This window comes from Meriones unguiculatus, chromosome 17 (assembly GCF_030254825.1).
Source record: "Meriones unguiculatus strain TT.TT164.6M chromosome 17, Bangor_MerUng_6.1, whole genome shotgun sequence".
Lineage (NCBI taxonomy): Eukaryota > Metazoa > Chordata > Mammalia > Rodentia > Muridae > Meriones > Meriones unguiculatus.
The window spans coordinates 90,082,373-90,099,589 of record NC_083364.1 but is presented as its reverse complement, the minus strand read 5'-3'; the positions used below and the strand labels follow the sequence as shown (position 1 = coordinate 90,099,589).

Below are 17,217 nucleotides of genomic sequence, written 5' to 3'. Positions count from 1 at the left end.
ATCTACTTCATGCTACCTGTATGAGCATGTGTGTGAAACTATCTCCCAGAGCATGGGTAACTTCTTCTGGTACACATTCCTGACAAAAACTGAGTCTATCTTCACCAGCAGCTATACATTGCCAAAAGCTAGAGGATGTGACTTCATTAGACTCTCCATCCATGCTGTGACTTTTTTTTTTGATAGCTTGATCTTGTATAGTCTTGTCTTATAGCCTCAGCTACCATTAGTTTATGCACTATCATGTCCAAAACTACTGATTCACTGTAGAATTCTGTTCCTTGTGACACCACAAACCCTTTGTTCCCTCTTTCATGATAATGGTTGAGCCTTGGGGGTAGCAGGTTTGATGTGACTTTTTTTTTAATGATTTGCAAGTAGTTCGGAGTAAAGAACCTGTCACAAATGTGCTAATGTATTATTATATGTGCAAATGCTCTCATTCCTTTTGAACTGGTTATGGAGGAGCAAAATTGGCCTTGTAAGGATTCATTGGACATCTAGAACCTATTGTATTGAATAATAAAGAGTTTCTGGTCAAAATATTACCCAAACACTCTGTGATTCTCTCTAGTTAACTCTATTATCTTTGGGTATTGACCTATAAAAGAACAAGACAAGTACCTTCTCTCGGGGAGTGAAGAACTTGGGAGTCAAGATATGAATGTAACTCAAAAAAAGAAAAAGAAAAGGAATGAAGGAAGCTTATGTTATTGATGGAGGGCTTCTCTAGATGCCACTTACGGTGGCTGGCTTCTCACACTCTCATGACTTGCATTCTAAGGCAAGTTTGGCATGCTTACTTAAGAATGGAAGGAACTGAAGCTCTGATAGGTAAAGAAGCCCAGACAAGTGGCTCCTGACTCTCCATTCAGCCAGGCTCCCAAATAGATAGTCTTTGCAGGTGGCTAGATGCCAGGTGCTATGAAATCATGTTATCATGTCCTCTTATGCAATGGACAACAGTTCTGAAGCAAGTTGCTAAAAAAATGTCTAAGAAAAACACATCCACTTGCTTCTGTTCTTCATGTGAGGCTGGTATTACTACCTCTTCCTTCTTGTGTATGAAAATCACCACTGAGAACACACTCCTGTGTAAATCTGGCATTCTTTGGCTATTCTCACCACTACCCTGCTCTTCCCTCCATCTTCATCACATTTTCTCACTTGTTAATACTTCTTATGGAAAAAAAATGGAATGAAATGCACCTTAAGGGAGGTATTTGACATTTATGTGAAAGTTAAAAAATGAAGAGTCTATAGTTATTATTGGACATGCTAATCACTTGGCAAAGTGATTATTTCTATTCATATTGAACAAGTGCTATATGATGAGGCTCTGAAAAGTTATTTTCCCAAAATTAGTTTGAAATTCAAATGTCAAGACTTGATTAGATTAGAGAAGAGCACAGCTTTCTCATGAACATACTGTCTTTGCAAATTTCTGTGGTCACAGTTACCCCCAACAACGAACAGGTCACATTGGCTTCTCTTCAGAACTTCCACTCCATTTACTTATGCATCACTTCCCAGCAAGCATCTCTTATCTACTGTATCCCTCCTTATGCCTATGTCCCAAAGTCCTACTCTTCTCCAATGACGGTCATACATACTTACTTTTTCACATGGAGTTATTCTTTGAGGAAGTGTCAGACAGGCAATAAGTTTCTACAATGAAGAGGAGGGTGAGAAGACTTTGTGTGTGGAACTATCAACCTGAGCCTTACTCCAAGCTCAGATTTAAACAACCATCTCCTTTCATGGTCCTAGCACCCCAACAGAATTAGTATTTTATTTATTTATTTGTTTGTTTGTTTGTTTATTACAATGTATTCACTTTGTATCCTGGCTGTCACCCCTTCCCTCATCTCCTCCCAGCCCCTCCCACCCTCCTTCTTCTCCCTCTGTACTCTTTTTCCTAGTCCTCTGATAGGGGAGCCTCTCCTCCCCTTCTATCTGACCCTAGCTCATCAGGTCTCATCAGGACTGGCCACATCATCTTCCTTTGTGGCCTGACAAGGCTACAACCCCCAGCGAGAGGTGATCAAAGAGCCAGCCACTGAGTTCATGTCAGAGACAGCCCTGGCTTCCATTATTAGGGAACCCACTTGGAAAGTGAGCAGTCTACGGGCTTCCTCTGTGCAGGGGGTCTAGGTCCTCTCCATGCGTGGTCCTTGGTTGGAATATTGGTCTTTGCAGGCCCCGTCGATCTAGGATTTTTGCTATACTGGTATTCTTGTGGAGTTCCTGTCCCCTCCAGGTCTTTCTATCACCCTCTTTTTCTATTTCAATTGAAAACTGAAGCTCAGGGGTAGTAATGTCATCTTTAATGTGCTGAGTATGTTTTTAATGCAAAACACTATGTCCTGCAAGACCTGAGCCTGCATCTCTTTCTAGTCTGCTTACAAGACTGCAGTCTCCAGTGATCTACACACTCAAGGGAGAAGGGTACGGGGCCTGATCTCATGGTGACCTTAATTAGTCTGTATTCCTTATGAGTCAGTAAGCACCAGAGGGTTGGGGCCTTTCCTCTTTTTAGAATCTGCTATATTACGTCACATAGTGGGCGTCTCATGCAACTGCTGAATGAAGAAATGAATGCACTAGGCTTTCATTAGGAATAATCTACGCAGTTATCTTCCTTCTATTCACCTTCAATGCAACACTCCTCTTAGGGAGACGGTTCAATGGTAGAGTGCTTAGCTGGCATGCATGGGGCTCTTGGTTTAACTTTTGACATTGGAACAGGAAAGAAAATTAAAGTGCATTGTATTTCCCACTCTGCCCAAGCACATATGGGCCAGTCATTCTTCATGGTCTCAATTTTCTCAAAAGTCAGGCTTCACTCTGTCCTGAAAGCCTATAGTAGTAAGAAATGAGAATGCCTGCGAACCACTGAGTCCACTGCAGAAAAAAAAAAGTTTGGCACGTTAGAAAGGGTCAAATTCATTTTTTAGCTCTTATAATTGAAGTGAGCAAAGGTGTTCCTTTCTGGCATAGAGGCCTGCATGCTCATGGCTTTCAGACAGAAAGGAAGCCTTGTGGGGGGGGCTCCATTCAGCAGAAAAGCTGAAAGTGAGGCTCAGCCAAGTTCTTGAGCTGGAACAATGTCCCAGACAATCCTAAGCCTCCATTTTCAACTTAGGCTACCTATTCTATCGTTCACAGGACTAAGTGCTTCAGAGTCCTCTTTTCCCCACAAGGCTTATGGCAGCAGATAATGCATTAAGCTAGAACTGAGCCATAAAACATTCAGAATAAAAATATTTTATAGAATTATATTGCATTTTTCCTATCAGCATGTACATACTCTTGCATTTTTCCTTTTCTTTCTGTTCCCATTCAATTAGCATAAAAACAAGGTCATGAAGAAAATGCATTTTCCAAAAGCTTGGCTTCTCTGCTGAGAAGTACGATGGCAATGCTGATTAATCAAATAATTCCGTGCATTGATTTTGCTTTGTATGTGTTGTGCCCACAGGCGGTGAAGAGGGCAAACAGAGGTGATTAGACAAGGTTCATGCCATCACTCTTTATCTCTAAGGACACAAAACATCACTTTACACAGCCTCACAATGCTGAGAGGTTGCAAAACTGCACCTTCTAAGTGATATTTTACTTCATCTTTTCTATTAACAAACATACAATGTCACACCTTAAATGCTACTATAGCCGAACACCTGTTGTTTGCAAGTCACTGTGCTAAACATACTTACATATACCATTCTTTTAGTTGTTTTGAGAAAAAAAGAGGAGAAAGGGGGAGGGGAGAAGGAAATTTTATGTACAAAAAAATATTGCTCAGAGATATTATACAACTTGGCTAACATTACACAGCCAGCACGTGGCAGGGTGGGGTTTGAAACTCATCTAAGAATTTAAACAGACTACTCATTTAATTTGTTTCTGTAGCATACAAGATACCAACCGATTATCACAGCAATCAAATCTAGAGCAGATGTCGTGTTAGCCTCTATTCTTATGTACACTTGCTTCTTTGGATTCTCAGACATCCAACCGTTTCTGTCTTTGTAGAAGGTCCACATGTATATGCCTCTGTACATAGCCCCACAACCAAGGTGAGAATGTGGTAGAGACAGTAGAAAAAGTCATCCTTTGTTTCAGCAGTTTTGAAACTTAAAAGTACTGTATATGCAACAGCAAAAACAATAGCAACACAGTGATAAACCTCTGCCACCCCTCTGAAGAAAAAAGGAGACCCTAAAAACAAGGTCTCAAAGACATTCATCCAATGTCTACAATCAGTCTGAAACTATGAAGTTACTCTGTAAACTAGTAAGGGACTATAAGTAGAAGTAAGGACAGTGAGTAGAAACCAGGCCAATCTAGTCGAAAATGTTTTGCTCTTTCTGCCAAATAAATAACTTTCACGTGTTTACCACTTCCTCTTTGACAGCATGTTCTATTCACTGGGATAGAATGACTTATTTTCTTTTTTATTTGCTTAAAATATCAGCACACTACAAGTGAGAAAGAGTAGAGCAGGAACCTAAAGCCCTCATTGTCTAAGCTGCTAACAGTCTTCTATAGACACCCCAGGGAGAAAATCTACTGGCTCCTCTCTCTCTTCATCAGCTCACCTACAAACGGGATTATTGGGTTCCAAGTTGGCTACACATGAAGCTTACAGCTTCCATATTTTCTCATGTTCATGGGTTCTTTCACCAATGTTGAGATATAAAGAATTTGCGTACTGCCTTGTACATAGTAAGACGTCTAAGAAATAGAGAATTAATTAAGCAATACATTATCTTTTAAGTTCTTCAACTCCTTTGATGGTTTTGAGCCAGCTAATTGATAAGTTCATTACTGTGGATAAATCTTGACGACATAATCATGATGTATCTCAATTTACACTAACTGGGTGATAATTTGCAGTATATTATACAATTATTTTGGCAGTACATTCTCATTCTAATTATGTTTCTCTCAGGCTGATATTAAAATGTATTTACAGCTCTTTAGCATATAGTTAGCATTAGTTCTAAGGAGCAGCTCACAGATATGAATATGCTGTCTAAATTAAACAAGAATTAATTGACCTTTGTAGATATAACAATTTACTTAAAATATACTCTATTCAGGCACATTCATATAATACAAGATGCCCACTTCAAGATTCTTCAAATTCTCCTAAAAAGTATTGTTAGAAGACTGACACATGTTACTACTTTAAATAGGAAGCAATGAAAATTCTATAGATGTGTTTCAATGTAAACTCTCAGAAATGTGCTGATGCTTCATTCCAGCCCCATCAAAATTCGGCTTTAGCAGAAGATAAGAATGTATCCTTGTGTCCAAGGTGGGTAAATTTTAGAAAGAATCATGCAAAGAATTGTAGTAGTGTATGCTGAGTCACATCTTTAGACTTCAACAGGAACAGTGAAACTTGGTTTACTTCAAAATTGTGGAAATAGGCCATTCCTGAATGTGCCTTTTTCTATGTGGAAAGGATTACATAACATCGTTCCAATTTTCAAATGAAGCATCAGACTAAATAAGGGGGGATAGAATTATGTTGCTACACAAAACACATCTGCTTCTTCAACACCCCACAAATGAAAAATTTTACCAAAATGATCTCTTACAACTTCCCCATAAGGATTCACCAGACTCTCTGTCATCTGTGCTATCTTGTGACATATAAACTTTATTTGTATCCACCTAATACTTTTGGAGTGCTTTCTTTTACCCCCTACTACACTATGATAAAAGAGGAATAAGATACCTTTATAAATTCCAGCCTAATAAATAAGGTCATCATTTAGTAGAGGATCTGAAGATTTGTTATTTATACTTTATACATAAGAGGCAATTTACATCCTCACATTAGGCTGAAAAACACTAAATCTGACCATGCATACAGACAGGGTGCTGGGCCAGCGCTGATACACAAGACATGCCACCTGCTGTAGATTATCATCATCCATACTAAGAGTGACTCCATGCTTCTTGAACCTGACTTTGTGTCTCTGCATCAACTCTTACATTACATGATGACAGTGAGTCTAAGACCTCCGCTCAGTGTTACAAACTAGCTCTTCATATATGATGAAAAACAGAACCATGTTTTCTTGTCTCGTGAGGGTCAAGTCAGGTCTTCATAGTAAATGAAGGCCTTCATATATAATGTAGTTGAAAATGAAGGTCAAACCAGGTCTTCATATCTGACGAACATTGAACTAAGACTTTAAAGTTAATGAAGATAGAGTCAAATGTTCATATCTGATGAAGGTCACACCAGGCCTTCATATCTAGTGAAGGTCAAGCCAGGCCTTCATAATCTCATGAAGGTCAAACCAGTCCTTCATCTCTGACGAAAGCTAAATCAAGTCTCATATATAATCAAATTCAAAATGAAGGTGAAACCAGGTCTTCATATCTGTTGACCATGCTCAAGATTCTTAAATTGCCAACCTGGATATAATAATTTGTAGCTTCTCCTTCACTCTTCCTCTGCCCAACCATTTTGTTTTCCTAACTTTTCTCTTGATGACCAAAACTATCCAGTAATGCAAAACAGACATCTGAAAACTTGCTTGTCTCAGTTTACTGTGAATGTAACTTTTATTCGCCTGATGTAATTGTTTTGGAGGCTTATTGTTGAATTTGGTCACCCTCTCTAGTTCTTCTGAACACTGGCTTGATGGTTCAACTCACCTTTTCTGGCTCAAAATTCTTCTCCAAGCTGACTGAATCAAACTTGACTTCTGACTGAATTGTTCTGTTTAGCTTCAAACTAAGTATGGCAACCTGTTATAATCCTTTGGCTCCATCTCACTCTCTGGTTCATTCTGTCTTCACCTGTGTCTAGCTTGTTTTCTCTGAAACCTGTCTCTGCACAACTGTCCTGGTAAAACTGCCTCCTCCTCCCTCTCTTTGCACTGCTCTCTTAAGTCACCTCTTCTTCCTGTCTCTTCTGATGAGAGTTGGGCATAGCCTATCTCAGACTCATTCTGTCAAAACTCTCTCTAATCACTTTGGCTGGCTCTCAATTAGAAGTCCCTTTTATCCATGGCTGCTTCCTCCAACCAACCAACCTTACTTACACTGTTTGGAATTAAAGCTCTCCACTAACTGCATGTCTGTAGTCCAGCCAGAGCAGCCATATTGATGGATTAAAACTCTTTATAATTAACTTTTCATATTTATCACTTACCAAATAGAGGAGAGGCAACCCTCTGAACATGTCTCAGATTCAACGCTCTTTTCTCCAGTCATTTTTCCATCTGTGTTCTGAACTGACCTCTATAAAACAAATCTGTTTCTTTCCTGTTTTTCCTCTTACCTGTGTGTAGTCTCAAAACACTGCTCATTTTCAGTAAAACATTTGACTTTATCCTTCCATGTTTGAAATCCTGAGTGTTGCACTACGTGAGCCAGCATCTTAATAGAAGAAGAGGTATCTATATTCTAACCAAACATCCATGGGGTTCTACATGAGTTCCCAGAATACTTGCAAATGGTTGTGTGAAATTTATCAGGTTTTCTAGCTGTGCTTCCTGTGATCAATGAATTAACTAATGAAGTGCTAAGAATCTCAAACTAAAACCACACACAAACCATAACTATGCCTTTATCCTCAAGTTCACTTCCAGTGCATATGAAAGTCAGCTTATAGCACTCACCAAATTGTAGAGATGACGTTAAGTGCTGTAGCTTAGAAACAAGGTTAAAATAAGAAAAAAGTTAATATAGATCAGTGGTCTCAGCATTAGAACATGTATGACCTGAAGAATATGTAGTCATTATGCATACGTAAATTCCACCCCAGATATATCAGTATAGTTAAAATGCAACTTCACAAATGGCACATTTTATTATATTTTTATTATTTAAGCCAAATTTTAATTTTAAGTGTATTTTGATCATATTCTTTTCTTCCCCCAAGTCCTTCCAGATCTTTTCTCCTTCACTACACACTCAGTTATATATGTTGTTTCTCAAAAATCAAACAAATGCCAAATACAATAATAAACCCTCCAAAACCAAACTGTAACCAAACAAAAGTACATACACATACACACAAACAAACCAAACCAAACAAACAAACATACAAAAAAAAAAACCTATTATATATCCAGTGTCACTCTGTTGGAGAAAACTAATTTTCTTACTTTTTCCTCTCCCAATATGTATAAATGATAGTTCAGTTGTTAAGCTTTCCTCTAGCACCATTGGTAATTTTAAAGTTCTTTGGTGCTTCTAAATGTTCCAGGCTACCAAGCACATGACTAGGCTGTGAATACTCTAGAGATCACTATTGAATGTCCATGATCTAGCTCTCCTTTGAAAGGTTATCTTCAGACAAATTTGAAATATAGTTTTTACTGCCACCATGATGGAAAGTGCTTATCACAAAGAGCTTGTGTGCCCTCATGTAACAGGCCCACTTTTCCATCTAGATCATGTTCATTAATTTTCTTCTCCTGTATCCTTTCTAAGACATGACTGATCCCCGAGGTACTGATGAGCATTTCCAAATGTTTCTTTTTAGGTTCATGTCATCTTCCCAAAGCTCCAGCTTCTCCTCTTTGCCAGATTGCTTGTTTCATTCCACTATCCATAATCTGCTCTCTTGCTCTGTTCTCAACCATCTGCACCCCTGAAACAGCACAGTCTCATCTGTTGAGCACCCAGGTGAAGCGGTGTGGTACAATCACTTTCTAGAGCTAACAGAGATGTCATCTGTTTCCACTCCATTTATTAAAACCCATTAATGTCAGCTTCTCCTTTGAACCCACCCAGAGACATTCGCAAATAGTGCACTGAATGCTTTGTGGAATGCCTTTTCCTTTGATTAGTCTTGGAAGCAGGACGAAACTGGGTTGACTTTGTAAACGGTAAAATGCTGTTGTCAAACGGAAGCAAAAGCCCCTGGGCTCCCTTTGAGTTCAGTTTGTTAATAGGTACTTACACGCTGTTAGCATTTGCAAGTAAAGGGAAGGGATGAAAAAATTAGGAGTATACCAACTTCAAAGAGAAAATTTATTTTTCTCTTTGATGAATTTATTTGATGCTCACCTACCGAAAGCTGTGAGTTCTCAAGCACTGTAATCAAGGGAAGGTGAAAAGTGCATTTGCTTTCCATTGTTAGAGGAACACGCACAGGGCTTACAAACAACAGCAGCCTCTTAGCGGTTCTGGAGGTTAAGTCTTGACTGAAGGGGGATGCAGACTGCTTTCCTCCTCCAGAGGCAGAGACAGGAAAAAGCAGCTCCTTGTGTTCTCCATCATCTTTGGTTAGACTCATGTCTTGCTCTGAGGCCTCACATGACATCATCATTTACCTTTTGTCTCTGAAAATCACTTTTTCAGCTTATAGCCCTCTTGTTTCCACCATAAAAGGTTACCTGTGCCCCCACAGATAACTCAGGGCAACTACTTCATCTCCAAACCTATGATCCCATAACATCTATAGTCTCTTATACCATATAAATAAGCATGAGAATATGTGCTCAAGTCACAGTCTGGACACTTTAGGGAACTTCAGTCTACTTCAGAAGAAATTACTTCTGAATCTCAGGGGCGTTGGGACCCACTGCTATCTTCTTTGCAGTGCACTTGTCCTTTAGGAATATAAGTTAACTCAATGTGGCAAAATATACTGACAAAACTAATGCATCAAAAGATTATTTGTGCCTCACTTATTTCACTGATGGTAGTGCAAAAAAGTAAAAAGAGATGCACTCTGGAGCTGGAATTTTTATCTTAAAATTGTTCCTCTGACACTCAGTGCCATCTCACCACTTCTGAAGATTTTTATGCAGAAAGAGCTTATTCTTGTCTGGGAGTAAAGGCCTTATGTTATCTACAGTGCATGTTGCACATTTGGAAGTTCTTCATTTGAAAGTATTGACTAGAGACCGTGTCTGATGGCTGGGACTTCATCCTGCTATTGAGAAAACTATAAAAGTAGCAATATACTTCAGCTTAGTCAATATAAACATCCAGGACATTCATTTTTCAAGGGACCAACCACTAATAAAAAGCCATATAAATATTACGAAAACTCTCAAAATAGCCTAAGAGAACTCCAGGCTCTATTTTAGGGTTTTGCTACAACAGTCACAGGATAATGCCCATTACTTGTGATATACAGATTTCCCTTAGTGATGGATGTTGGGAATTCATGAAGAATGTTTGGTGTTGCTGTGTCTTTAGCATGGCACTGCTTTCTGAGAGTAGAATAGAGTTATGGTCCATGATTCTTCAGATCTCAAAAATGTTCTTGGAATGCTTGGTGCCAACTGTCTCACAAGATAATTCTGTAGCCACTACAAGCCTTACACTTCTGTAAACTAGGTTCTCTCCCTCTAAATGCCTTAGGAAACACGCAATTATTTGGACTGTGTGCTGCTCAGTGTACTCAGTGGCCATCCATCAAATTCCTAAAGCTCTTCCTTGTCAAGAACAACAGAAGAAGACCAATGCTACTGTATATAAGGTTCCTGACATTTGCAAAAATCACATGGCAGCTGGACTAGTGTTATATCACCATTGTTGATGAAATGAAGCTGTGTTCCAGAGAAAATTGTATTAGTGGACTCATTAGGCATGTATTTTAAGGAGCCAAATGGTATTGAGCTTTTGTTCTGCCATATGCAGATCAATTCTAGCTACAAAAAAAGACAGCATAAATTGTTCCTAGAAACAAAGAAATAGCCATGTAGCCTTTCCCTAGCTCAGTACCATGATACAGAGAGAGACTCCAAAAAGATACACTCCATCTTTCCTTCTTTTGGATTATGTGACCAAGATAGAATGCAATGTCTTAAGGATTCATATCTTGACTCTTTAGTTATCAGTCTCTTCTGAACTCTTAAAATTGTCACAGTAAATTCTACCAGAGTGGACACAGGACTAGCCACAGGATTATCATCATGGATTGCTGCAGCCATGAATCATCTGAAGGAATGGGCGGACATGGGAGCGTTAGCAGGCTTCCTGGTGTTGGTCTCCTTGGTTTGCCTGTGGTGTATATGCAAGATTAGAGTCTCACAACAGCATAATGCAGCCATGATCATTCAGGCCTTTACAGCCATTGAAGCAGGACAGTCTCCCCAAGCATGGTTGGATACCATCAAAAGCTAAAATGTTACGCTCAGGATGCGAGGCTAAGCACTTCACTCAGGGTCAGCCACTTTCGACCCAGAGAAGAGCAAGTCTGATTGCATGCGGGTTGATGCCCCAGGTCCCGCCTCTGAGAAAAAGGTATCAGACAGGGCTGATGCTCTTTGGGTGGATGACACCTAAATGAACATCAGTACAAAGTCCCAATTTATTTCTAATATCAGAGATCAGACCTCTACTCTTGCCTGATGCGTCTAAAACAAAAAGGGGGAACTGTAGAGAGCTGCGGAATGCTATGCCTTAAAGATGGAGCTGGTTTCCACCTTCTACCTTCCCGATGGTGAGTGCTCTCTGTCACGAACAATTCCACATTTGGCTAAGGCTGAGGATCTGGCTTACTTCCATGTATGTGGACCTATTTGCATTGCCCACGTGGCACGCTGGGGTTGGCTACCCAGAGGCTATTTAAGCTGTGGGCTGGCTTTCCCCAGGGTCAGATGATTGTTCAAGGTTCCTGAATAAACTGCATTGAAAAAAAAAATACTATGACTTACTATGAAGAGTCATTACTGGTGTTGCTGAAAAATCAAGTTAGTCAAAGGACTTCCTGTTATACTAACTCAACTCAGCTACATTAGATTGGAACAGTCAAAAATTCTTTAGGGAAAAATAAAGTATACAGCTTGTCCCAACAACTATTGTTTATTTATAATACCTTTATTCTATAAAGAATTGAAGCAGTCCAAAAAAGGACATATGAAATAGAATTATAATGTCTCTTAAAAGGAGCAGAAATTGGAAGAGGAAAGTTGGTTGAGAAAAACATAAACCTGGATGACATTTGTCTACACAAGGATGCACATCTATGTTTCTGACTGGCTACTAATGGAGAGTCCATGATTTGGGCCTTGACCATCCTAGAGATTAAAACAAACTTGTTAAAACAACTTACATAACTTCTGGTATTTATGAAAAATAAAAAAGAGCTTATTCAGAAAAAAAGAATAGCTTCTTCCACTGTTGATAACCATGCAATTATATGCAGATTAAAGAGGAGGCAAATGTCCTTATCATTCCTGTCTTGTTGGCTAGATTCAATACACGCTTTCATGTAAGCACAAGGTCAGGAAATACAATCCTGTCATGAGCCCAAAAATACAACAAACAGAAATCATGGCTTCCAGTCTAGGGATCTCACCCTCCCCCTACTCTATCTTCTGTCCTGTGTAGATCAGGCTAGCCTTAATCTTGCAAACCTATTGCGTAAGCCTCCTTATTGATGAGAGTTCAATCCTGTGCTTCCATGACTCACTAAATTTTTAGTTCTCTCTATGTCAATGATATGATATCAAAATGCTTGATAATGATGATCACATCAATGATATATCAAAAACAATATAATAATTATATTGGGAAAGTAGTATTAGAAGACAACAATTTAGCAATTAAGGAGAATAAATAATATAAATGAATATAACACAATTGATCCTACATTTGCTATCCAGCATTGCTTGTGATGTAATGTTTTGTGTTGGGAATGGTTTAAACAGAGGCAGTACTTGTACTTAACAATGTTAACTTGATGAAACATGATGGTTTAAGTATAAAAAGAACTGTGTGGCTGGAAAATAATCAAATTCAGAGCTGAAATCAATAACTTAGAAACAAATAAAATAATTCAAAGAATCAATGAAACCAAGAGCTGGTTCTTTAAGAAAATCAACAAGATAGACAAACTAACTACAAGGCAGAGAGACACTATCCAAATTAACAAAATCAGAAATGAAAAGAGGGACATAACAACAGACACTGAGGGAATCCAAACAATTGTTAGGATTTACTTCAAATGTCTATATTCCAAAAACTTTGAAAATCTAAATGAAATGGACAATTTTCTTAATTGAATTCCACTTACCAAAGCTGAATCAAGACCATATAAATCAATTAAATAGTCCCATATCCCCTAAGAAAATAGAAGCAGTCATCAAATTCTCCCATCAAAAAAAAAAAAAAAAAGCCCAGAGCCAAATGGTTTCAGAGCAGAATTCTACCAGACCTTCAAAGACAGCTAACCCTAACCCTAACCCTAACCCTAACCCTAACCCTAACCCTAACCCTAACATTTGCTCAACGGTGTTTGTAGCAGCTTTATTTGCAATAACCAGATGCTGGAAACAGCCCAGATGCCTCTCAGTTGAGGAATGGATACAGAAATTGTGGTACATCTACACAATGGAATATTACTCAGTAATTAAAAACAAGGAAATCATGAAATTTGCAGGCAAATGGTGGGAACTAGAAAAGATCATCCTGAGTGACGTATCCCAGAAGGAGAAAGGCACACAGGGTATATACTCACTAATAAGTGGATATTAGACATATAATATAGGATAAACATTCTAAAATCTATACACCTAAGGAAACTAATCAGGAAGGAGGACCCTGGCTAAGATGCTAAATTCCCATTCAGAAAGGCAAAGAAGATGGACATCCGAGGAGGAAGAAAACAGGGAACAGGACAGGAGCCTACCACAGAGGGCTTCTGAAAGAACAGACCCTGCAAGGTAATGGTGGGATCTAGAAATCATCCTGAGTGAGCTCTTCCGGAAGCATAAAGACACACAGTATATACTCACTTATAAATGGATATTAGACATATAACATAGGATAAACATACTAAAATCTGTATGCCTAAAGAAGCTAAGCAGTAAGGAGGAACCTGGATAAGATAATTCTCAGAAAGACAAACAGGATGGACAATGGAAGGAGAAAACAGGAAACAGGACAAGAGCCTACCACAGAGGGCCTCTAAAAGACTCTACCCAGCAGCGTATCAAAGCAGAAGTTGAGACTCATAAACAAACTTTGGGTAGAGTGCAGGGAATCTTAGGAAAGAAGGGGGAGATAGCAAGACCTGGAGAAGACAGAGCTCCACAAGGAGAGCAACAGAACCAAAAAATATGAACATAGGGGTGTTTTCTGAGACTGATACTCCAACCAAGGACCATTCACAGATATAACCTAGAACCCTTGCTCAGATGTAGCCCATGCCATCTCATTACCCAAGTATGTGTCCTAGGAAGGCGAACAGGGACTGTCTCTGACATGAACTCAGTGGCTGGCTCTTCAATTACCTCCCCCTGAAAGGGTAACAGCCTTGTCAGGCCACAGATGAAGACAATGCAGCCAGTCCTGATGAGACCTGATAGGCTAGGGTCAGATGGAAGGGGAGGAGGACCTCCCCTATCAATGGACTTGGAAAGGGGCATGAGAGGAAGGGAGAGTGGGATTGGGAGGGAATGAGGAAAGGTGCTAAAGCTGGGATACAAACTGAATAAACTGCAATTAATATAAAAAAAATAAAAAATTTAAGAAAGATAGAGTTTGAGAAACAAAATGGAGTTAGCTCTGTTAACTTCAATTCTTTCACATGCATAGGAAAATTCAGCTATGTGAAGAACTATTAGAAAACTCCCTGTGTCATGACTATGTTTTTATTTTTTAACCTGACATATATCCTGCTAACATTTTTCTTAATCCCTTACTGCTTTTAGCTGAAATACTACCCAAAGTCACATTATTAATACAATGTATTTATTTATAAAGCATGCCCTCAGAAGTCAGGGTAGTGTGGTCCAACCAGCCTACAGGCCACTGCGAAAGAGACCTGGCAAACAACAACAAAACACCAGTTCTGAAGCTTTTCATTTTTCATCTTGAAGGTTTTCTTTCATCTGGCTCTGGAATGTCCGTTAAGTTGTCAGGGTCATGATCAGTGGCTCTGCACTTGTTTTATAATTTCTAGGAAAACCAGGACAAAGACAGAGAGATACAGATCCAAACATCTAGCTAGGAAAGGGAGCAGAGAACTTTGTGATACAATAAATGCAAAGCACACCTGGAGGACCCACGCATTCCCTTTGCAATTAAGAGCGGGCCAGCCAGCTGCTGCACTCTCTATTGCCACGACTCATTTCTGACACTGAGTAACACATGGCAAATGAATACCTGCCTCCAGGAATAATAAAAACAATAATAAAATAATGATTTAAATGATTGGTTTTCTTTTTAAGAAGTGTTCACGTTCACAGCAGGGGATCAGAACCTTTTACAAAGTTCAAAAAGAAAATTTTGTCAAATTGAAAGCTGTAAACTCAGGTGGATTTGTATTCTAGCTTCAATTCCAGAAATAATATTTTAAACTCAGTATCCAGCGTGCTATCTTAACATGGTATGTACACAGTTCCCTCTCCACTATCTAATAACCAAAATGAACAATTGGATTCCTGCCTGACCATGGAAGGCCAGGGTTTTATGCTCAAATGATGTAAGAAACCAGCTAACAAGACCTCACCCTTCATGGTTCTAAATGCTACTGATGGCCCTTAAGCTCATCAGCCTTCCATGTGCCTGATCATATTAGCAGCAGCACAGGAGCAACTTAGAGACTATTAGCTAATGAATCGCAGTAAGAGTTTCCCATCATTCATCTCACTTTCAGACAGTACAGTTTCACTAAAAAACCTCTGGTTTCCATGTTAGTGGAGATGATGTCTCGTGAATGTCCAGACCTAGTGCTGTCCTTAAATACACTCTTAGTTCCTTATTCCCTCTCATGTAAAGACATACCAGTTTACAAATTTTAAGCTGAACCTCTGATAACTGCTTTGTCTCTATCCATACTTTTTGAATCCATCTCTTTAATCTAAGTTCTAAACTTCACAGCCAACTTCAGAATAAGCTCTAAAAAGAATATTTTCTCTCATCTGTGAAATCTTGGTATGTGCAAGTGCGTCCATGCGTGAGTGTGTGTGTGTATGTTTGTGTGGTGTACAAGCAAAAGGCGGGAATGTGGGCAAAGTAAGAGTATAAACTACAGTGGAAGGTAGCAAAGAGCAGGCCCAACAGTTTGATTATGTGGCAATATCATAATGATACTATTTTGTACAGGAAAATAAACGTCCAATAAAATTATAATGATTTTTACTAATTCCACTAATCTTGATCTAAAGATTGCTAGAAATATAGATACCTGTTAATTATAAGATATACTAAGGAAAGGTGAAAAAAGAAATAAAAGATAATGTGAACTTTGTCTAAGTCTGCTCCTCATCCCATCTGTGAATTCAGATTTGTTGGGTAAGATGAGAAAGAGATAGTAAGTTTTCAGAAACACATTCAGCTATAAACAAAACACTCACTTGAATACATCTGCATGATAGAATTGCCATCTCAACGTACAATGACTTCTAATCTGAAAAAAGCACTGTGCTATGGACAGAGATAAGCAATCTACATATCTAGTCTATGGAGTTGCATTTGGAAGCCTAAGACACAGAGAAGACAAAATCTCATGATGTCATGATGCCCAACCCCAAATATAAAATTTGTTGGCCAGAAACTATTTTTAATTTTTATCATCAGACCAATTACTGCAAAGTAAGTCCAACAGTATGATGATATAAAATGAGTTGAAGATCAGTGGCCTCCTGCCCAACCATTTATGGGCCTCAGGATTCTCATCTACTGGATCTGCAGATTTCTACTTTCTGTGTTCCCACATTTTTGCAGTGATGCTACTGATGCTCTATTTCTTATCATAATCAACCTCTGATTCCTTTCCTTGTGTCTCTGTTGCAGATTTTGTTTATGGGTATGATGACTGAATACTATCACTACTTCTTCACAACCCTGGTGAGTGCTTCCAGTAAGAACGTTCTCCACACATTCCTTCACAGACAGCCCCTGCAGGGTCATAGCCCAGCTGTTGTCATGGAGATTCCTTTCCCTTTCTAAGTGAGGCTCCTCTAAACCAAGGACTTCTGAGCAGCAGGTGCCTTTGTTTCTTGATGCAAAAAGATCATCAGTGCATGTGCATCAGAAGACTGATGAAATCCCATTAGGCAAGAGCTATCCATAAAGAAGCACCAGCCATAATTTCTATATCCATTCAGAAGAGTGTTGAACTGTGCCCTAGCATCCTTTGATATGATAAAGCAGTATGTTCCTGCCTGTGTCTAGGAGACAGACAATGGGGTTAAGACAGTCATCTGGAGCGTACTTGAGAGAGTTTCAATAAATGAAGTTATGGAGGCCTGTGTTCATTCTCCATCATTAAGGAAA

General features: G+C 39.0%; 1 protein-coding gene across 8 annotated transcripts in view; it reads left to right on the top strand.

Annotated features, from left to right (window-relative positions):
- The window catches only part of Grik1 (glutamate ionotropic receptor kainate type subunit 1), a 385,942-nt gene that overhangs the window by 255,901 nt on the left and 112,824 nt on the right, over positions 1 to 17,217 (top strand). For all 8 annotated transcript variants that reach the window (XM_060370694.1, XM_060370693.1, XM_060370696.1 and 5 more), the window contains exon 5: positions 16,735 to 16,788. In XM_060370694.1, coding sequence (XP_060226677.1) covers positions 16,735 to 16,788 — 54 coding nt within the window. The remainder of the gene's footprint in view (positions 1 to 16,734; positions 16,789 to 17,217) is intronic.